The sequence below is a fragment of the Convolutriloba macropyga genome, chromosome 9, assembly GCF_964194025.1.
Source record: "Convolutriloba macropyga chromosome 9, txConMacr16.3, whole genome shotgun sequence".
In the NCBI taxonomy this organism is placed as follows: Eukaryota; Metazoa; Xenacoelomorpha; order Acoela; family Convolutidae; genus Convolutriloba; species Convolutriloba macropyga.
In genome coordinates, this window is record NC_134476.1 from 66,768,650 (window position 1) to 66,792,830 (window position 24,181).

Consider the following 24,181-nt stretch of genomic DNA (forward strand, 5'->3'; position numbering starts at 1 on the left):
ATTTGAAAAACTGTTGAAATAAGATAATACGTTTATTGTAATTAATTTTATTTCACTCTGGGGCAATAAGCACTCTGCGTTGAATAGAACCAAATAACAATTTTGCAAAAATAATTCAGTAAGCCATTATATCAAGTATTTTTTATCAAGCACTGTTGAATATTTTTTCCAACTTTTTCGTGCTTTTTTATCAGATCGACGCGACAACTGTACTGGAATTAATTGAGAAAAAATTTGACCAGATTAGATGTTTTTAACCAATTTACATGAAGCTCAACCGGAACTAACTCTATCCATTTTATCACAATCTTGCAATTATAGCCATTCTTCTGGCAGATTCTGCCAGATAACAGGCATTTCTCTGGCAAATTCTGCTACAATAATTTTTTTGGCAGAATCTTTCAAGATTATCAATTTTCTGCCTAAATTGTTTTTGTATTGCTTTATGAATTAAATTCGTTAATTGAGATAGACAAACAGAAAAAGTTTTGACTAGATTTTTTTAAAGACCCAATTGAAAAGTACAGTAAGACGTGTTCTAGAGCTTACCTTTATTAGGATACTTCCTGAACTGTCTTATGGTTGTCTCAAGAATAATAGTTAATCTTAAGGCTTACCTGACTAACTAAAGTTCTATTTCTCTAGTCTGTTACTCTTCTATCTGAGCTTCAGTAGACGGTGCACGGGCCCCAATGCTACGGTCTAACGTTTATCTCAATACAAAACAAGAGCGGAGTAGAGAGAGAGAAATATACTCTATTATTATATCAGGATGGTAACTGGTACTGACTAAATTACTTTCTCTTCTGCCCAGAGAGGGTAGATGGGTAAACACATAAAGGGAAAGAAGGATAAAATAATATATCATTTTTATCCAATCAGGAAAGAGTATTTTCAGTCTTTATGAATAAAGTCTTTCAAATATTAAATTTTCTTTTTTGGAAGTCATGTCTGACTCCATCTTTCCGGGGTTTAGAGTTGTTTTGAAAGTCTTCTTATTCGAATATAGTAGAATATAGTTTATTGATTTCTCTGTAGTCTCTCTGAAGGATTTTCTTTCTTTTTGGTTGTGTTGCTTGAGGTCGGTTCGTCTGCAAGTCGATTCCAAAACATCGGTTACCCAAAGAGCAAGGAGTGAACATCAACAACCACAAAAGTATCTATTCCACCACCACACTATCCAGTGGGCGGAGATCCTTCTGGGTAGGCCCGTTGTTGATGTTGTAGGTGTCCTGATGTCCGGCGTCGACTTACCTGACTTACCTGATTTGCTTGGTTTGTTTCTGTTAGCTGTTAGATGTTAAGAATCGTTTTTAGATTCACTACATGTTCTAGATATACGTAGTATCCCTTCCGGTTGGAAAGAAAACTTAAAGATGTATGTTATATGTTTTTGTGTTAATTGTTATTGAACAAGTTATGGTTTTGGTGGTGACATAAAGGAGATTATGTCAACGAAATGGCTAATAGCGTTTTTGTTTTCAGTGACATGTGATTTGTCGGCCATGCTGATTGTTAATTTTGTTATAGAAGTTGAATCAGTATTAATTAATGCTCCTGTTTGAAGTCATGAGTTATTTTAATGGTATTAGTTCTTACAATTGTTTTGTCATATTTATGAATTTTTTAAAGGGTTACAGATCTCGCTTATAGCTTTTTGTTATCAGTATGCCCAAAAATGACAATTTCCTATCTCTGGAAGTGATTTCTTCAACTTCATGAATTAAATTAACGTCTCTGTCTGCGCGCTTATGATTCAAAATCAGTGTACCCAAAGGTCTGAGTACTACCTATTATGTGAGTGGTTACAATATAAAAGATTATCTTGTTAGTTGTTACTAGAATGTATGTTGAATATAATTTGATATCTATATATATATTTTGCATGTATTTAGTTAATAATGTCTTAATTTTGCATGTGAAAATTTCGAAACATGTGTATGTGTTGTTTGCTTTCGTTGTTAACCTTTTTCATAAGTATATGTTTATTATAGAAATAGTAATAGTTTGTTATGAAAATAAATTTCTAATACCATATCTGCTTTTGTTATCCTATTTGTTTGTTTTTAAAACTCCGGTATTTGATTATTTGTTGTTGGGAAATAACATGTTTGTTATTGTTTGTTTTACCTAGTATTGTTCCACATGTTATTGTTGTAATAGGTAATGACTCATTCTGTGAATAACAATGCACATTATTCATGTGCTTATTTTGTTCTGTTTATTTCATTTTAATTGTCTATTCGCTTTATTTACAAAATTGCATGTGTGTTGCATATAACTAACTATGGAGAAATCTTTGCATATTTACATATACAGTTTTATAAAGTAGGTTAAGTTTGTATCTAAAAAATAAAAACTTGTTTTTGGCTTTAAACTTTTTATCTCAAACTGGTGAACATTAAGTATGAGAAATGGATATGGAAAATAACATAAGAGGAGAGGTATGTTCCATAGTCAGGTGTAAAATCCAGAATCATGAATTTACAAATTTATTTAAATATTTGGAAGAATTTGTTTGAAATGATAAAGATTTACAAACATATGCAAGGATTACAAACATGGTTTGGCGATGTTACAGTTTGTTGTATTTTGTACGTTAGTTCGTTAAATACTGAGATATTGAATTGTTAATTGTTACAATGATAGCGTTACTATAACTTCTGCGTTTGTTTAGGATGGTTACTCCTTTCACAGTAATGATTATATTCTTTCAGGAAGTATTCGTCTTTTGAGAGATAGTACCCAAGTAAGTTAACGATTTCCTGTAAGGGGGTTTCTGTTATTGATGCTTGTAAGGCATTGCAAATTTCCCTTTCTGTATCTGGAATCTTTCGTTCGTTATTAAAGTTTAGGCGGTTTGTAATTGCCCTATTTGTTACGCTCCCTGTGAGGTGATATACATGGTACTCCTCACAAGGTTCGATTGCTTCCAAAGGTACCATGAGCGGTCGCTCTGGTGCGTCCTTTGGCTGGAACACGTAGTAGTTCTTGATTGGGTCAAAGTTTCTCAATGTTCCAATAGTATAATTCCATTTTAATTTGTAGCTGTAATTTAGGAAATATGGTGATGTCAATTGGTCATTGATATGGACGTAGCTTTTAGATTCTGTATGTTGTTTGTCTCTAAGAAATGTATAGTATATCAGATTGTGAATTAATTTCGTCTCATGTACTCTATAATTGTTACTTTGAACGTCCTTTGGTGTAGGGTGTAGGAAGTTAAAACTTAGCTGAGAAATTTGGTGTTGCTGTGTAAAGGCGCTGTACGCGGATAGATCTTGAGAGGCTTTTGCCACTAAAAGATCAAAGTTACAGTCTACTGGTAATCGAAACTCATAATCGTAGTCGTACAGGAAACGTTCCGTAAGACTGTAGAATTGTTTTAGCTTAGGGTATTGAGATTGGTGTATTTTATCTCTACCCATATTTTTCGTACTTCTTTTTACGGTATTTGTATTTTCCGACGGGAGTGGTGGAAAAAATTCTGATACACGGTCTTTCAGTGTATGTAATGGTGCCATAAAGAAGTTATAGGATCGAGAATCAAATCGCATTTCTGCCCAATTTCGGTACGAGAGAAGTGGATTGTAGTTCATTCCGTGAGGGTTACTAAGATTTTTTGGATCCTTGTTTTGGAACCAAATCGTTTCCATGACCGTCTCGGTCGGGGTCTGTTCGTTTGTTGATTGATGAAAGAACGATTTTCTGTTATTAGAGCGGGGTGTCACCGCATATGGAAATCTTAGATTGTTTGTGGTTGGGATTGTTGTTCTCGTGAATAAACGTTGTCTAACATTGTTCTGTGTGTGTGGTTGATCCATTATGTAATTGTCTGATGGTGGGGGTGGACGTACTGGCGGGGGGTAATTCGGTAGGGGTGGTGACATATATGTGTCACTACTGTTGTGGTTATAGTTTTGTCGTGGTCTTGTGTTTTGATAGCTATGTGCAGCTATATTTGTTCCTTGTTCTGATATGTTGTTAATATTATTGTTACCAGTATCAAAAGATTGTAGATTTCGTCTATTACCAAATTTGTTTTGTATCTTTCGGGCTATTTCTTGTGGTGTCTGCACGATTTGTGTTTCATTTTCCAGTTCGACTCTGAATGTTTTGATTTTTTCGTCATCTGTGATCATATTGGTTTCAGTTTGTGTTCCACAGTCAGATGCACAGTCCCGAATAGTCCCGGGGCTGGATCTGCCTGATTCACAACTCAACTCTCCTTCTTCCACTTCGTAGGAGAATGGCGAGTCTGATTTGTATGGCGAGTCGTACTCCATGTTAGATGCCATAGTTGAATGCTAAAACTCAAATACGATTAGTTTAGTCTGAATTATATCTTCGATTTATTATATGCTTGTTATAATAAAAATTGTTACATATTCTGATCTCGATTCTGTATAGTTTTGGTACGGTAGGTCGTTAGTATATTAAAAACTTATAAGTAGTTTGTTTTAGTCTTATTGTTCTTTATGAATGGATAAAAATCAAAAATAAAATGGTAAAGTAAAAAATTTGGCAAGTAATGGCGGGTGATTAGGTAATGTTAGTTGTTACTAAATGGAATGGTTTGTTTTTAGATTTCGTATGTATCAGCCGAATGAGTATCGTAGTACGTGACTTCGTTTGTATGTGGCTGGTCATTTTTAAGAATATCTAGGCTGTAGCTACGATTTTGCATTTTGTTATTTGTTAGTTTTAATTGGTTGAAATCTATTGGCGGTGGGTTCTGTATTTCTAAAAGTCTGGGAGTTGGTATTAGTTTATGTTGGTTATGTTGATTATTTGATGGTTGAGGAATTTCATACGTTGTCTGTTGTGTTATAGGTGATTCGTATGAATAGGGTTTAATTTGCATGTGCGAATGTTCTATATTAGGTGCGCTTGGAATTGGTATTGGGATTGGTACAGGTGGTAGACTACTCAAGCGTTGGTACGCTGGAGGTGGTGTTATAAGTTGTGGCGGTATTGGTGGTAGTGGTTGGGTTTTATTTTCATTTATTGTTGTTAATGTTTCCATTTTGAATTGTTCTGTTTTGTGTTTTCTTTCTGGTAGTGGTGGTGCTTGTTTCTTTGTTGGTGACTCTAATGTACGTAGTTGTAAACCATGTTCTGTCCTGCGTATAGTAGTGTTATAGTGTTTGTAGTTCGTATCTACATAATTTTCTGTCGTTTTATCTCTACGAGTTAATGTTGGTATTTCTGTTGAATGTCTTCTGAAATGTTGAATATGTATTCGTGAATTATGTCCTTTACTGTAATGTGAATTGTTATCATCATTATTATTGTCATTATTATTGTCGTAATCATCTTCTTGTATTTGTGCAACTAGTTGTGTTAGTGTTTGTGAGAATATTCCAAAAATTCCTGTTAATAATATTTTTGTTATGCTTGCTTGTTTCCCAATCGCTTTATGTATTGCAAAAGCGTTGTAGAATTTTATAATTAGGTTTGTTACAAATAATATCATGCTCATCATCGCATAGATGATAGCCATCTTTTCAAGTATGTACCATGGCCAACCAAAGATAGATAGTATCTGATCTTTCAGCCATGCTGCGTCGAAAATTTCCTTCCAGTTTACACTTGGTTGATCAATCTGAAAGTTATATCCATTTATGTTCAAGTCTTTTAACCATTTAAGTGAATGTTCATAATTTTTGTATGTTTGTAGTAATCCTAATTGTTCTAATTCGAGTAGCTTTTGCGCGTTAGCAGATTGTGCTTCTTGAAGCGGTTTTTCGCGATCTCTCATATATTCGTGTAGTAAATCTCTTTTTCGTTCTTGTATTAATTGTTCCTTGCTGAAGATTCCACTTTCAATGAGGCTTGCTTTGCTGAACATATTATCAAGTACTATTTCTTCCGGTGATATTGTTTCTAATATTGTTTCTACTTTTATTGGATATGGTGTCAATCTGTATCTTACTGTTCCTTCTGTGTCTATTGAGATCAGTTGATCGAAATTACTATGTGAACATGGAACTGTTTTCGCCCAAAGATATGTTTGTCGTGTTAGTTGATGTACGTATTGTACTCTATTTTTGTATAGTATTGGTATTTTGTCGTAACATTCACGTGTTTGTGGTACGTATAGTGGTGATGATTTCTTTGCACATTTGTACATTTTCATCACATTGACTCCTTCTTGTTTCACAAATATGGATCTATCTCCTGTAAGGATGTATCCTAATAGTGGTGTATTCTTTTGTACTTGTGTTAGTGTCAATTGTCGAATATTGCGAGTTTGTTCGCATATCTGTGAATAGAATTCGATTGCTTGGAGACTAATGCGTGAATATATATTACTCATATAGAGGTCCATTTTCATTTGTAGATGTGTGTTCTCGTTTACAAAACCATAATAATAATTTTGATGTTCTTCGTCTTCATATCTTGTGTATGCATTTGACATAATCTGCTGTGGTTTCATTTTTATAAATTTTTCTTCTTCAAATTTGTCTTCTTTTCTTGTTACTTTAAGTCCTGTATGCATATCAAAACCATATTCGTATATTATATAAATATCATCGTATTCTGTTTTATGTAATGGTTGTGGTGATCCACATTCTCGTTCAACTAATGGGTAAATTTCAAATCTTGTTGCGATTGAGGATGTATCATTAAATTTTACTTTTTGGTGTACATCTGGTTTTTGTACTGATGACCATTCCGCATTTGTTTCTATCCAATATCGGTGCTGATACTTAACCATATATGCATCAAACCTAATAAGTTCGAATAGTTGGCAATGTGTTTGGGGTTCCCAAATGATTGTTGCTTTTGTAAAGGGTGTTGGTAAACATTCTCCCTTGTGGAGATCACATGGTAGTTTTGTTCCCATATATGATATTTCTTTTGTATCAAGATTCAGTATTAATGAGACTTCTTTTATCTCTAAGGTCCAATCTAAAATGTCAATTCTATTTTGTTTTTTGACGCCTGATAGGCAGTTTGATTGTGCATTTTTGATTTCATTTGGTACCCACATTGGGTTGGTGTAATCATATACTAATCTTCCATATGGTGGTACCATAGGGGTGTTTACATTGAATTGTATATTTCCTTGTACGTTTTCTAGTCTTTTTTGTAACGGTGGGTTGGATAAGTAATTGAATGAGATGTTATGCCTTGTTGGTCTGTATTTTGTATTTTTAAGCAAGTTAATTCTGGCGAGTTCGTTACGAACTTCGTCTGGGTCCAAGATTTTCGTTCTTCGTGCATCTGATACATAATAGCTCGGTCTGTTTGCTCTAATGTAATGAGTGTGTTGTGAACACCATTCTACTTTTTCTTTGATCGTTCCTGTAACAGCATATGCTTTAATTTCTACAGCTTGTGCTTTTGATAATAATTGAACTTCTGTTTTTGTCATTTCTAAGTCCAATGGTTTAAATTTACATGTGCTAATTTTGTTCAGTTCGTAGTATTTTACGTTTGTTATTACTTCTGCGTCGCAGTCGTAGTGTTCGATAAAAATGTCTTGAGGTCCTACTGCTGATCCATTATTGTTTTGTCCTTTTAATTCAACGTAATCTCCTTTTGTCTGTCGTTTGTTTCTTTTATTGTTTAGTTGGAATTTTTCCAAAATACTGTCTGTTAATTGTTCTCTGTAAAAATTCCAATTTCGTGTCCATTTATCTATGTCTATTTCCCACATATGTTCGTAATCTGTACTATTGTTGAATTCTTTTAAGTCTGGTGATGTATACTTTGATGGTAATTCGTATATTTCAGTTTCAAATTTTGTGTTGTTATTAAATACATGATCCATTAACTTGTTAAAGTTATCTTGGTCGGTTACATTTATGTTATTTGTTTTTGTTTTGTTTTTCTTTTGGAAATTCTCTATATGTTTTTCTATGCGTTCTTGTATGTGTTCTTTAATTTGTTCTCTGATCTTTTGTTTCGTTTTATATCTTGATCTTATTTCTGTGTCTATTTTCATATAGATAAATAATGTTATTAATAATAATATTAATATTATGGATTTTAATTGAAGCGGCATGTGTATGATAGTCCTGTGTGGGGATTATAGAATGTTGCAAATCCTAAAGTTTGTTTTGTGTATCGATCGAATTTGTAGATGAAATCAATGCAAACAAATGGTGCTGGTATCGTTGTTGTTACAATTGATGGTGTGGTCGCGTGAAATGGATGGTTAAATATGGTGTCGTATTTTATAGTAGTATTGAATTTTAGTTCTAGAGATGGTGTTGCTAGAACTTCAAGTGCTGAATTTCGTTGGCGATGTGTTAAGTTTAAGGTGTTTGTAAGTCTACTTCTTGACCAATTTGTGAGAGTATCTCCAAGATTAGTTGGTCCGTATAGTGGTGGAGGTGGATTCCAGGTTTTATGATCTAATGGGAAAAGATATGTATGATCATTAGTTCTACTTAAAGTAGGTGGATTTGGATTTAGTACGGGTGTTGCTCTAGTTCTTCCAGGGTGTGTAGATGATAATCTGATTTCTGGTATAAATGAAGTAGGTGATAAAGCTCTATGTTGTGGTGGTTGTAATGAATTTGCTATTTCTATTCGTGGTACGCTGATAGATGTATTTGTTAATGAGGATGTTCTTGGTGTTCTTCGTGGTGTTGAACTTGTACTTGCTGATTGTTGCGGTGATGTTGCTGACCAAAGTGAGCTATTTGGTGATTGTATTGGTTGTACAAGGAAGTGTTCTTGTACAAAATTGAAATCTTGTCTTTGTTGTGTTGTTGGTGGTAAAAATGGGTTAGCTCGAAGTTCTGATGTTGTGGGTGTTGATATAGTATGAACGCTTGACTGGCTTGGTGATGCGATACTAAAGTTTGATAATGTTGGTGTACCTATTCGACTTGGTGGTTCTGCTTGTTCTGCTTCTAAAGGTCTTATTATATTTGATTCTATATCAGTTGATCCGTATGATACTAATGTAGAGTCTTGTGTAGGAAATGATAATGATGCTCTACGTCTACCTCTTAGTAGATGTCGTGTATCTGTTCTTGCTCGTCTTACTGTATATGGGTTTTCGTTTTCGGGGTTTGTTTCTTCTATTTCTGGTGATGTAGGTATATTTGTTAAGTCTGTTACTTCGTTGTGATGTGGTCTTTCTGGGTGATTGTTACTATTATTATTATTATTATTTGATGAAGCAATTTTTGCTGTTTTTAGATAATTTCAGGCTCCAGAACCTGGTCCGGGTGGTGGATGTTGTATGTACGGTGGGGCTAGTATGACTACTGGTATTAATTCTTGTTCTGGTTGGTGTGTTTGGGCTCCTAGATTTGTAATCCAAATTTCGTTAGTTGTTAGTCTAATATTTAGTTGATATATGACAATGTTACCATGTAATTGTGATGTGTTGGGGAATCCAATTTGGAGGTAGAACTTTTGTGTACGTAATGTATGATATATCGATTCTTCACTGTCTGGGTTGAGATCAATTTTTATGCGTTTACAAAATATTCTATTAGTCCTAAGCACATACGTACGAAGAAGTATATTATAATTGCAATTTTTATAAATTTAAATATTTCTAATTCGACAATATCTATGTTTGTTTTACATATGTGGTAAATATCGGGGTGGGTTTCATGCATCGGGTTATTGTACTGGTGGGCTTGCATATACAACTCGGCGGTTGCGTATAACTTTGCTTATTGTTATAATAGCTAAATATGTCGATATTACTACAATGCAGGGTACGAGGAGTATTGTTAGGAAGAATATTACTTTAGATAGTATAAAGTAGATTGTGATTAAGGATTCGTTGAAATCTATTTTTGAAACTGATAAATTAAATTTGTAACTTTGTTATTAATTATGTAAATGTGAGATGTAATGCTGCACTGAGAAGTGACAGTTATTTGCTCAAATGTAACTGACACTTAACCGTGCCGCACTACAGATATTATTATACTGTATTTATCTGTAGATTACTATGACGATTACTGGTATCATATCTGAAAGTTTGTGTGGCGATATATTTCTTAAAATTTTTCTCTTTGGTTTTGTTTTTAAGACGTGTTTTTATCGTCTATAAGTGTTATAGCGTCTTTTTTACACACAACTATAAAAACTGTTTTTAGTTTGTTGAGGTCAATACATTGGTCTGTTTGGATCTGTTGTTTCAGTAAGTTATACTCTGTGATTGTTTCGTTACAAATGGTTATTTGTTTTAGTAGTTCAAAATGTTTTTCTCCCCAAAATAGTTTTACTTCTTGTCCGCTTTCTGTTTTTCCTTCAATAATAAATAAACAATCTTTATCCGAGAATTGACAAAGTGTTGTTCTTATACTGTCGTTATCAAAATGAATGTGGTTTCCAAATGAGTAATCTAATTTTGCAAAATTTTCTCTTTGGACTTGTATTTTTATACAAAACTGTTTCGTATTCAAAGAGTTGAAAAACTCTGACACTTTTATCATTGGTGGTGTTTCATCACTGTGGTGACTGTAGTGATGGATTAGTCTTTGGTAGAAGAAGTTCAAATAGTTTAATGAATATTTAAAAGGATTCAGCTTACCTGGTGTTGTTGAATTGTTGAATGAAAAGGATAAATGAACGACTTGCGACAAATATGAAAAAAGTTATGAAAGAAGTTATGAAGTGATTCAAAATTTGTTTAGTTATTAGATATATTGGGATATATGAATTTCTTTTTCATGATAGAATATTTTTAGTCTTAAGACTAAATTTTGTATTTGTGGTTTAGAATTTTCAGCTTAGCTGAGTTTTTTCGCAAATTTTTTAGATTTTTGAACGAGTTTAACGGTTGTGGTTTGTGCGAGGCAAAATCAGAATTGTGATTTTTACTTTCTTTTTGAAGGCTCTCTATAATGTTGGTGACATTTTCATATCTTCCGTTTTTCATTTTTTGGATTTGAAGTTGTCAATTTCGTTAATTACTGGGTCTAATTATGGTGTTAGTTTCCTCGTTTGATGAATTGGACTTTTCTCTGATTGTTCCGATGCTCTTTGTTCTCGAGATTTTTGTTTTCCTTGTAATTAGTATGTTGACATTTGTTTGATGGTTAGATGGTATACTTTCAGCATGGTATGTTAATTCTTTCTTGGTGCCAATTATATGGTATCAATAATGCTAGTCTGCTGTTTTTGTACCAATTATACTATGTCTTTTGTTTTGAAGTATATCTCTATGATCATTGAGATTGTTAGTGGCGCGATATTGATGGTTAGTTATTGTTAGTTAGTGGTGGTTAGTGGCGCCAGCAGATGATGGTTAGTGGCACTAGTTCTTACCAGTCAATTTGGTACAAATGGTCTAATTAGCCATATGGTATGTCTGTATGTTGCTTTTGATATTGCAACTTTGCAGATTTAATTAGTGATGTAGGTAAAGTATTGACGTAGTTGAAATGTCTATTTCATCTACTAATGATCTTTGTAAGACCTGTCTTGTTAATCACCATTGTGTTCGGTGTAAATGTTTATTGGTTTACCATTTATGTTTTGTTACTAATTGCGTCTGCATAGAGACCGTTTGTCTCTGACGTTTGTTGTTTAAGATGTTGTCAATTTGGGAAGTTTTTCCCTGTAATTGGTTTTAGTTTTAGTTTGAGTTACTAATGAGGTAGTTTTAGTTTGAGTTACTAATGAGGTAGTTTTAGTTTGAGTTACTAATGAGGTATAGTAATGATGTATATGACGTCCGTTTCTTTGTTAATACGGAAGATGGCGTCTTTACTAATGATGTCTGTGACATTTTAGTTATTGACGTCTGTAAAATAATAACGTCCGTATTTTCACAAATGAGTTGTATGATGTCCGCATTTTGCACTAATTAGGTGAATAACGTCCGTTTTTCACTAATGAGGTATATGACGTGTTAGTGAATGACGTATATGTAAAGTTTTTGCAAATTTGTTTGCAAAAGTGTGCAAAACGTTCATACTATCGAAGATATCTTAGTCGAAATGTGTAAATGTATTATGAGTTTGATTTGGTTAATGTATATATATATATGTATTTATATATATATATATATATATATTTGTTCGAATGTAATGAATTAGAAATGTTTGTTTATGTTTCAGATCTGATCTTTGGTGATTATGGGGTGTTGGATATGGAATGGTGGAATGATGGAGATTCTGTGTTTCTATCATTATTTTGCATTGAGGGAGTTATTCTTAATAATATTATTCGCATTCGTTATAGTTGAGAATTGTTATATGCGTATGCGGCTTATTCGTTTATTCGTCTGACTGACACATTGTTGAAATTTTTTCTCATGTTTATTCTTGTCATTTTGTACTTATTATTTTGTAACTTCCGCTTTGTCGTTTACGCAGTTATTATGCCACGGTGTACATTAATTATTTTTGTACTGTTATTCTAATTAGTTCTGTTACCTTATTTTTATTGTTTTTCTATGTAGTTAGTCATCTTTGTTGCCCTTATTATTCCGTAAATGGATTATTCTGAATTGTTAACAACTTCGAAATATCTATTCCATTTCGAGAGTGTTTACGTTATTATAACACTCTTGACACTCTTGATCTTTGATCCTTTGTTCTTTGTTATTATTGTGTTTTGTTTATCGTAGATATCAACTATCTCATAACGTCTATTCCAGTTTCAAGCTTTCGAACATCAAAAATATACTCTTTGTTATTTGAATTATTGTTACTTGTTTTCTTGTTTACATGAGAATTTACCCGTGTTAATTTTTATTTGGGGGTTTTATTTGGCTACTATCAATACCCATTTGTTTTAGTATATCCTGTATGGATATAATTATTTGTTATTTGTTTATTTGTTTATTGTTTTATTGGTGGAGATCTTCGGTGGTGGTGTGTGTTGGAGACGTGTGTTTGACATCTTCGGTGGAGATGTGTGTTGTCAGTTCTGAGTACAGATGCTTTAGTACAGATATTCAGTTGGTAAACGTTGACAGTTGCATCTTAATTTGTGTATTTTTTCTTTTTGTCTTTTATAAATGTTTATCCCTGTTACTAAAAGGTGTTAACGGTTAGGTAACATAACATTTGTTAACGGTTGGATAATATACTATTTGTTAAAATCATAATTATGGGTCTTGCATCAAATGAGATGTAAAAGTTAAATTGCATTGGTATTGTGTGATTTCTCTATGGGTTAGAGGTTAGGTGGATTTGAGCACCTTTTAGTAGTGTTCTTTATATATCTGTTCTGTTTGTTATTCATATTGTTTGTGTACTTTTTTAATTTATATGTTCTTTTTTATGTTTTAATTTATGGGGGGGTTATGACACACAAGGTTCGGGTTAGGGGGGGGGGGGAATGTGTGTCTTGTATAAATACTGAACATATGAAACATAGTATGAAAATGTTGGACATAAAGTGTAGGAGTACTGAACACTATTGAGGTGTTGTATTGGATGAAAGGAATACTTTATAACTAGTTTGTGTCAAAACAGCCGTGTTAGTATATTAGTCGTTGCGTAGATAGTATTTCCACTTTAGGTTTGTTACATTAGCTATTGAGGAGTAACAAACTGTTTACTTTAAATGGAGGTAGTACTTTAATGGTATTAGTACTATTACTATTATTATCATAATTATTATTATTATTAGTATTAATTATTATTTATAGTAAAATTTACTGACAAAGTTGGGGAATTGTTATTTTCCTCTTTCGAAGATTATAACTATGAGATTGTGTGTTCTCATCAGGCGGTGTATACCGTTTTGATGTTGTTTGGGTATTGGGTTGTTTTAGCGTTGGGATTTCTTTCGTTAATAAGCAATTTTGTAATTCTAATTTAATATGTTTTTCTTTCGGAAAGTATGGTACAATATGATTTCTATGTATTGTAATGTGTTTATTAGTATTGTCCTTCAGTATGTATGTTGTTTCTGTGGGTTTATCAATAATTAAATATGGTCCTGTTTTTAGAGGTATTAGTTTCTTTGATACTCCGTCAATCTGTTGTTGATTTGTGATCAAGACGAATGTGTTTTTATCAAGTGGTTTCGCTGTTCTGAACCTTGAATTTAATTCATCAGTTAACTTTTTTCTATTTCTTATTATTTTTGTTATTGTTTGGTATGTATCATTATAGCGTTTTTCTTTGTCAAGAAACCATTTTGCGAACGTTCCGTTTTGTAGTTTTGCTATTTTCGGGTGACTGAATTGCTTATCTAAGTGAGTATGTGCAGGTTGTGTTTTGCATGCGCTTGTTCTTGTTGGGTTACAGTTTCCCATCTCGTCTGTAGTTGTTCCAAGGTTAATCTTTGTTGGTTTTCTTGGTTTTTGATTGAAAACTACTTCATAAGGTGACATGCCTAATCTTGTCTGGTATTGCGTATTATATGCATACGGAAAGAATTTTGCTTTTCTAGACCAGTTTTGGTACTTTTCGTTGAGTAATGTCCTGATAAATTGTCCGATTATTCTATTAGTTCCCTCCACTAATCCGTTTGTCCAGGGTGCATATGTTGTGCTTGGTTTAAATTTGATTTCAAAGTAATTACAAAGGTGTGTTAATTCTGTATTTATATATTCCGATCCGTTATCGGAACGAATTTCTTCGGGTAGTCCGAATTTCATAAACCAATGTTCAAATAATGCTGTAACTGCATAGTGTGCATTGTTCTGAGGCGCACACATTATTGTTACGTAATGTGAGAATGCGTCTACTATCACAAAGATAAAATTATTTCCTTCAGATGTGGGATGTATTGGACCTTTTGTGTCTATCAAAATCATTTCATTAAAGTATGTCTTTGTAGGTGCTAACTGTTCTTGCTTACTCTTTGTTTTTGTGTTAGCGAAAACTTTGTTTGTTTGACATTGTATGCAGTCTGCGATCAGTATCTTGATCCAAATTGTTAAGTTTGGGAAGTAATATTTTTCCATTATGTTTCTTTTTGTTTTTTCAAGTCCCGTGTGACCAACTGTATCTACGCAATGGTTTTTCGTAAAAAACACATAATAGTAATGTTAGTGGCAAACAGATTCTTTGTATTGTTTGTTTTTTTATTCGAATAATCATTTTCATTATGTTAGTTTTTTCGTCAATTGTAATTGATTTAAACTTTCTGTAATACGCGAATAGTCCTTTATTTCCACGTATGTCCATTGTTACTGAATGTGGTTTATTGTTATTTTTCTTCCACATTTTGACTTTATGAAGTACTGGGTCTATTATTTGTGTTTCTTTAATCAACTCTTCTGTTATTTTTGTTTTTTCATCATAAAAAATATCTGTTATTTTTGCATGTTCGAATTTATGTTCTTGTTTCACATTGTTAATTAATCTAAGATAGTCATCGTCATGATGAGTTATGTATGGTCCTTTTTGGTTTTTCTCTATGATTAAGTCATCTTTTTCAATAATTGGTGATTGCCAGTTTTTTGTTTTTGGTTTATATTTCGGTACTAAATTTGTTTTTGTTTCGGTATTATATTTTTCATATGATATCGGATGATATTCGTTTTTATCAATGTTAATTTCAAAGTAGTTGTTGTGTATGTTGGCGAGAACTGGATAATGTGTTGTGTCTTTGTTATCGTTGTTTGGATTGTTGCAAATACTGTATTTGCATTCGAGGTTATTTGCAAATGGTGTTTTTGCAAAGAAGAATTTTATGTTATCAGGTATTTCCACTGTAATATCACGTGTTTTTGTAAAATGTTCTTCATCTATTGTTCTACTGAGTAGATCTGGTAAAGCTAGGTTTTTTCCTTCAGTCCATATAATATGTAAGTTAGGAAATTTCATTAGTATCAATTGAAATCTGTAAACTCTATGGTTTGGTTTATTCTTTTGTGTAAAAAGGTAAATGATTGGCTTGTGATCTGTAAATAAAATAATTGGGTGATTTGAACCTGTTAATAAGAATTCGTATTCTGCGAGTGCGAAAATAATCGCTGAACATTCTCTAATTAGTGTAGATAATCTCATTTCAATCGGTGTGAAAAGTCTAGAATTTGCTGATATTAATCGCATTTTCTTTTCAGTTGGATGTTGTTGCAGTAATGCTGATCCAATGCCTGTGTTGGACGCATCTGTTATAATGTAAAATGGTTTTGTTGTATCTGGCATTGTTAATTCTAGGTTATGTGTTATTGTTTTTTTCATTTGTTCAAATGTTTTTTGATGTTCTTTAGTCCATTTGAAATCATTTTCTTTGTGTAATAGATTGTATAATGGTTGTAATATTGGTTGCATTCCATAGACGTATTTGGCTAAGAAATTTATTGTTCCGAGGTATCGTTGTAAAGCTTTCATACTTGTTGGAGGTTCCAGTTTTTGGAATCCATCAATTCGTGATGTAAGTGGTTTTACTTTTTTGTCTTCGATAATGTGACCTAAGAATTTTACTTTCTTTAACATGAAGTATGTTTTATCGGGTGCTGCTTTGAGATTTTCTTTAAGCAGTACTTTATGATATTCGATTAGTGTTTCAAACATTTGGTCATAAGAATTTGTTTGTATAAAGATATCGTCTACGTAAGTGATAACTGTTCCTTTTCTGATCAAAGGGTAAAGGAAATGTGTTAGTATTGATGCAAATGCTGCTGGACCGATTGATATTCCGTAGAATAATCTCTTTAAACAATATTGTTCGTTTCCAATTGTGAAATTTGTATATCTCATCGATTCTTCGTCCAATGGTATTTGGTTATATGCACTATTGAGATCTGCTGTTGTGAATATTGTTCCGTTTATTCTTGTTAAAGCTACATCAACTGGTTCAATTGGCCAGTTGCACTTTGATTCATCTATCATGCTGTTCAAATATCTTGCGTCTAGTACAATCTTTAAAGATTCTCCTTTTCGTAGTATTATTACCGGGTTTGTGAATGTATTTCCTGTTGATAGTTGTTCTTTATTTACAGGTGCAATTATGTCATATTTTTTTAGAACATCTAATAGTTTTTGTATTCGTTCTCGAAGATGTATAGGTACTTTACTTATTCTTTGTTTTTTGAATATTGCATCTTTTTTTATTGGTAAGTTTAATTTTACTTTTGTTTTTCCTACGTCAAATTTTGTTGTTGCATAGACTTGTCTATAGTCGAATATGATTTTTACTACTTTTTCAAATTCTTCTTGTGTTAAGTGTGAATGTTGAAAATCAAACATTTTTATGAATTCTTCTCCTTGTTCTGAATATTTGTTAATGTTAAATTTGCATTTGAAGTTTGGTTTTCTTTCAAATGTTGCGACTTGTTCAATAGTTTCGTTTTCTTGTATGTTTAATATTTCATCGATATCGTTTTCATTTTCGTATGTCAGATGGTATAGTGCTTGGAATAAGTCGATAGAGTTTGTTTGGTATAGTTCGTTATCTTGTTTTTTGAAGCTAATATTTCTGTTCATGAAACCAATGAGTCCTGTATTTATTGTTATTCGGTGTCTATTTTTGTTGATCAATAGTATGTCTATAAAGTATTCTTCGTCTGAGGAAAAATCCTTTATGTCTGTAAATGATACGTTATGATATTTGTTTATTGGTTCGAAATAGAATTTCGATTTCTGTATTGTTTTATCATTTGAGTGTTTCATTTGTTTAAATATTGGTATTGGAAATGTTATGCTTTTCTGTTGATTTGGTTCTATATAGATTGTTCCTCTATTAATGATTGTGTATAATCGAGAGTAGTAAGGATAACCTTTAGTACTATTCATGTAGAATATAATATCGTTGTCTAAATTTGTATTTGTATTTAATGTTAGTTTATTGGTATTAACATTTATCGTCTCGATATATTCTTTGAAGAATGGTGTACCTAGTATATTATGATTGCATTGTGTTACGTAGAAGTGAATGCAAAAATTGTTTTGTGGTTTGTTTCTATTGTTAGAAATTCTGTCTGGTGTTAAATTCAGTGTTACTGTTCCGAATGTGTCTATTTTTGTATTATTTGCAGCTGTTAATGTTTTGCTTGCTTTGTCCAAGATCATTTCTGGGTTATTGTATTTGATTTCATTCCATGTATCTTCATTTAGTAGGTTTAATGTTGCTCCTGAATCTAATAGAAAATCTATTTCTAACATAGGTTTTTGTTTTGTAAAGTTCTGTTCAAATTTCTGATATTGATACATTGGTAATATCCATGTTGGGTTGCTTTCTAATGTATTTATTACAGTATTGCATGTATCTTCATTGGCATTGTAAAATTTATCTAGTATTTCTTGATCTTCGTCTGAGGACTCTGATGTGTACTCATATTCGTCGATTCCTGGTGGATCGTTATTTGATTTTTCTTGTCCTACGCTATTTATTCTGTTTTTGCTATTATTATGTCCATCCATTCTCCGTTCTTTTGAATAATGTCTGTTATTTTGTTCTCGTTGGGATGAATATCCTCTATTATCTCTGCTATTGTTATTTGAATGATTTCTATTGTTACTATTAGAACGTTGTCGATAGTTATCGTTTCTATTGTTTCTATTTGAATCTTTACTGTTGTATCTTTGTTGAATATTATTATTACTTCTGTTACTATTATAAGGTGATTGTTGTCTTGAATAAGGTGATTGTTGTCTTGAATAATTTCTGTCATTGTATCTTGAATTTGATCTGTTATTATTATTATTATTTTTGTTATAACTGTTGCTTCTATGATAACTGTTGCTTCTGTTTCTATTGTAGTTATTCCTGTTGTAACTAGTACTTCTGTTATTATAATTATTTGATCTTTGATATCCTTGATTGTTTCTACTATCTCTGGAATTTCTATTATAGTAGTTATTTCTTGAATGTGATCTGTATGGTGTCCGACTTCTGGAGTTGTTATATATTGGTGATGTCGGTGGTAGTTGTCTGCCATTGACATTATTTGAGTCAATTCTTCTATTTGGTAAGTTTTGGTTGTTTCTCATGTGACTGTAAAATGATCTTTCTTTCGGTCTTGTAACACTACCTTGACGTGGTCTCTTGAAACATCTTCCCTTTGTATGTCCATGTGAGCTACAATAGCTACAAAACAGTGCAAACTTTGGTCTTCCTTTAAAATTCTTTTTGTCATATGTATTGTTAATTCCGTTTAGAACATTGCATATTGTTCCTTCGAATTGTTCTAAGTCGTTTTGATTAAGTTCATTTATATTATTACAAGCTATATTCATTTGTTTTAGATCTTCATTAATATTTGTTGTACTCTGGTTTACTTCATATAATCTTTTGTGATTATTAGTTATTGTTCTTGTTAGATCCATTTGGTCTATTTTCTCTACTAATGTTTTGAATGGCATTTCTGGTTCTCGTGGAGTTTGTTTGTGGTTTGCATGTTTCTTTAATGCTGCGTTTTTTAATTCGTTATCTAAACATCTTATGAACGTTTGGTTCATAACACTATTTCTGTAATCTTCTGTGTATAGAGAATAAGCAGTTTTGACAAGAGTTTCTATTCTTAATGCTAATGATCTTAGTGATTCGTTTGTATGTTTTTGTAATTGTTGTAATATGATTTTTGCTTGTTGTTTTGATTTTTCCGAATCAAACATATCTGAAAATTCTTTGCAAAATGTTTCCCAATCTAATTTTGTTTCACTTGGAAGTGTCGAATACCATTTTTGTGCAGGTCCCTGTAAAGTATGTAGTATTAACGCTGCTCTTTTTACTTTCCATTGGTGATGTCCTGGTTTATTTACCGGTTCAATGCCACTGCTGAATATCATAGCAGCCACAATGCTATTTAAATATTCTTCTACTGTATATGCTGGGTCTGTTCCATCGAATGGTCTTATTGTTGCTGGTACTGAACCACTGCTAATGTTTTGTTCAATTTGAGGGTCTTCGTTTATGCTCATTGATGTTAATTGTTTATAAAATGGTAAAGGTGGTTCTACTACTGTTGTTTCCCTTTCTTCTGTTGTGATTGAATTTGTTCTTCTATTTTGATTTCCTTGTTGTTGATTACTATGTCTATCAGTATTTTGTATGTTTTCATTTGTTGTATGTCCATGGTTTCTGTTATGAAAAGGATTTTCTTGATTTCTGTTATGTAATGGATGTTCGTATTCCGTTCTATAGTTATTTTGACCTTGTAGATTGTCAATTGTTCTATCTAATTTATTGATTACCATTTCTAGTGCTTCTTCTTGTCTTTTTTCCATATTTCGGCTCATTCGATGATATTTTTCTTCTAGGTCATTTATTAATTTATTAGTATGTTTTGTTACTGTTTGTGTAATTTCGTTTTTTAAGTCTTCATAATTATATTGTTGTTGTTCCCAATTTTGTTCTTGGTTTCTATATTTATTATCTACCGAGTTGATGTACATTCTGTTGCTGTTAATTTCGTTTTCGTTTTGATATTTTCGTCTGTTTTGGTTTACCGATGGTGGAAATTGATTGTCAAATCTAATTTCTCTTTCATCTGAATCAGAATTGTCTACATCTTCTATTGTATTATTGTTGTTTCCAAATAAGTTTGATGTTAATAGTTTATCTGGTTTTATTGTTGATTTTTGTTTTACTTGTGAATTGTTGTCTAGTTGTGTATCTTTTGGTGTTGACGTTGATGTTGAACTTTTTGTTATATTAAATGATGATGATCCTGATTGTCCTTGATCCAGTATTTTCACGTAATTTTCTATTCCTTCAATGAAATTAATACTGTCTGAACTGATCTGTAAAGTACTTTCAAAATTTTCTGGATAATATTCCTTATCCCAAATATTTTTGAGTTCATCACAGAGATATCCTATTTCGTCAGGATATGTCTCTCCGAACTGTATTCGTTTTTCGTTTATATGTTCGAAATTGTCTAACCAAAAGAGGAAAGTAAATTCAGATACTATTTTTATGATATCTATTGATGCTGTTTTTATTTCCGGTTTTAGTTCTATTATTTTTGTCAGCCAATTATTATAGTTTTTGATGTCAAGTCTTAATCTGTCATTCACAGACTGTACCTGTTGACGACTTTCATTGAGATATCCACTTGTGTTTCTTATTATGTTGTATGTTGTGGATGTTATTGCTGTTAGTTTTGTTCTATCCTGTGATTCTTCATGTCTTTTTAAAAATATTTTTAGCATTTCCGACAATGTTGTTTCATTTTGGAAATTAAAATATGTCCTTTTGTTGTTATTTTCATTTGTTAATACAAATGTATAGTTTCTGTTGTATCTATCACTATTCAGTAGTATTACTGGTAGGTAGTGTGTCAAATGGTTGCGGTTGATTTTTATTTGTTGTATATGATCTGTCTCTTTGAAGAGGTTTCTCTTCAAATTTAGGATTATTCTGTAGATTAATTCTATATTTTCTTGTGGGCAGTCATTTGCGATAGTAAAAGGTGTTAATTCGTTATTATGGTTTGATTGTGTATCAAATTTGGAAGCCATTTGTTATTCTTTGAATTTTAATCCGTTCTGTTTTTCTAACAATTGTTTTTTGTTATATCCCTCAGAAATTATAATTGTTTACCCAATTTAGTTCAGCACTGGTCGCACCAGATAAGACGTGTTCTAGAGCTTACCTTTATTAGGATACTTCCTGAACTGTCTTATGGTTGTCTCAAGAATAATAGTTAATCTTAAGGCTTACCTGACTAACTAAAGTTCTATTTCTCTAGTCTGTTACTCTTCTATCTGAGCTTCAGTAGACGGTGCACGGGCCCCAATGCTACGGTCTAACGTTTATCTCAATACAAAACAAGAGCGGAGTAGAGAGAGAGAAATATACTCTATTATTATATCAGGATGGTAACTGGTACTGACTAAATTACTTTCTCTTCTGCCCAGAGAGGGTAGATGGGTAAACACATAAAGGGAAAGAAGGATAAAATAATATATCATTTTTATCCAATCAGGAAAGAGTATTTTCAGTCTTTATGAATAAAGTCTTTCAAATATTAAATGTTCTTTTTTGGAAGTCATGTCTGACTCCAACAGAGTAGCACAAGGATTGTTTCGCAGAATTTTGCTAACTCATAACTCTACCAAAATCATAAAGGAAATTTAAAAAACGACCCTTCTGCTTAGTTAATTGCGTTAGGTTCAATGTCAATTTTTTAACTTCATAAGTTCAAACAATGATGCGACAATAGTTCATTTTTATCTGATGTATCATTTCAAAACAAGTAACATCCCTGAAAAATCATATTTTAGGTGACTTTACGATGAGCTTAGAGGACGAGACAGAGACTGCCAAAAAATACCCGGTTCATTTCATGCGTTATCATGGCATGTTCAAGGGATACAGGAAAAATGGATACAACTTTGCATTTCTGTATCTGAAGGGAAAGATTAATTTTGATGCAAACAGGCAGTTCATCAAACTATGCTCCAATGAAAGTCTGACCAGGAAATTAGAAGGTGAGATCTACAACCAAAATCGACACAAGTTTAGTCCTCCACTTAAAGAAATACTCAAAAGTCTCGTGAAAAGTATGTCCACGGGTAGAGTAAAGCCCATGTCGAATTTTTAAACGATGCAAGTGTACGGGGTAATGGGGGGTAAAACGATGCAAGAGCAAAAAATTAATGCGGGGTAAAAATACACCCTAATCTTACATCTCTTTGGGGGGTATTTTTTGGAGAAAATTCCCCCGATTACCTCCTATTACCCCCAATTACCCCCTAATCTTACATCGTTTTACCCCCATGGAAAATTACCTCCCGACACATATCAGTTTTGGTGGGTAATAAGGGGAGTAACTTCGACACGGGAGCTCTTTTCATAGGGAATTTGGGTCAAACATGGTCTTGGATACCCATCTTGGGTCGAGCACGCTCTTTTCATCAATTGAGGCCTGAGCTTGGGAAGGGCTACAAGAAGGACTAATTCGGAAGGGACAAGTTCTGAGTTCGTCCCCCGTTCTGTCTGTTGAAAATGTTCATCAGAAGAGCTGATGATGTCTGTTGGTCTTCTCATAAAAAACGATACGGCGACGGTTCATTGCAAACTTAAGTGACTTTTGAATCCGTTAATAAAACAGTACCCGCAAAATTGACCAATAATACTGTCCAATAACGCACTTATCGATCATCTAGAACCTGTTAGAATGTCAATTTAGTTCAATTAAATGTTACGCTTCCTTCCTTCCTTGAAAAAACTCTAAAATTAAATGAACTATAGGGTGATACATCATGTATTTTTTATTCGGAAAATTACACCATATTCTCTCACCAAACACTTCGAATTGATCAACCAAGTCGGCTTCTGTAATCGGATAACAATAAAAAAGACCACGAAATTAACACAAAATCACGCAATATTTTGGTTCTTTTAAAACCCTAAGTTTTTTAATCTGGATATTTGTAAAGGAAAGAAGTCAATACTGTAGAAACCATAAACAAAGGTCAACCGGAACGGAGACAACGCAAAAAATACACATTGAATAGTACGTACCCAATAAATCACCCGAGAAAGTTGGAAAAAAACTCAAAAAATGATTGAAGCATTTTACAATAATACTTTTGTTTGTTGCGCTGAATTCCACTTCCTCAATTAATAGAACGTATTAAAATGGCTGGTTTCATGGAGACAAGAAAAAATTAAGCTTCTTTTTTCGTCTTCGGTGTCGTGACAACTTTTCGATTCAAATATTAACACAAAAAGTAAGAAACGTGTTAATGTGTACATAGAACACCAAAAAATTATTTACTATAATGAGTCATATACGATCATACAAAGACCTATAAAAGAGTATAAACGACATATATAAAATAAAATTGAAAGAACTTAGAACGGATCTAATTTTAACTTATAAATCAGTGACACTGTGAAATTTATCTTGGGTTCAATAAAACGCAAATCGCTTTTTGCATTCTTTGTAATCATTGTAAGACATTTGGATTTTCAATTTTCACAGTAGTAGTAATAATATCAATTAATAATAATATCAATAAACAGTCACGATATTCATTGTGAAGTTGTTAAAATCTGAAGCGAATGCACGTTATTAAAAGATTTCGAGAGCGAAGCGGAAACCGTGTTTTATGATTTGGATATAATAACCTAAGACAGTTACTCAACAATCATTAAAAGTATACTAAAAAAAATACTTTTGTAAACATTTTTCCCTATGGCTTCGCCGAAAACACAATTGAAACGGCTAATATTGGCGTGGTAGAACCTATGTCAACAACTTAACTCAAACAACTTTAATTGGAGAAAATGAACGTATTCAGTTGATGAGTATTTTACGGCAACAAATTTTCAGTATTTTTGCTATGATCGTAAAAATTGTGATCACGTTTTTTTTTCAAATACTTGAGAT

The 24,181-nt window shown here is 32.4% G+C and overlaps 1 protein-coding gene and 1 long non-coding RNA gene across 5 annotated transcripts in view; one reads left to right on the forward strand and one right to left on the reverse strand.

Moving 5' to 3' along the window:
- The window catches only part of LOC142345549 (uncharacterized), a 75,362-nt gene that overhangs the window by 19,629 nt on the left and 31,552 nt on the right, over positions 1–24,181 (reverse strand). The gene's annotated exons all lie outside the window — the stretch shown is intronic.
- LOC142345548 (coagulation factor IX-like) overlaps positions 1–24,181 on the forward strand; it is a 40,446-nt gene that overhangs the window by 12,170 nt on the left and 4,095 nt on the right. For 3 of the 4 annotated variants that reach the window (XM_075397633.1, XM_075397634.1, XM_075397636.1), the window contains one exon: positions 22,068–22,391. In XM_075397633.1, coding sequence (XP_075253748.1) covers positions 22,068–22,387 — 320 coding nt within the window. In that variant the 3' untranslated portion in view covers positions 22,388–22,391. Of the gene's footprint in view, positions 1–22,067; positions 22,392–24,181 lie in introns of those variants that run through there. The other variant, XM_075397637.1, reaches the window with a different exon arrangement.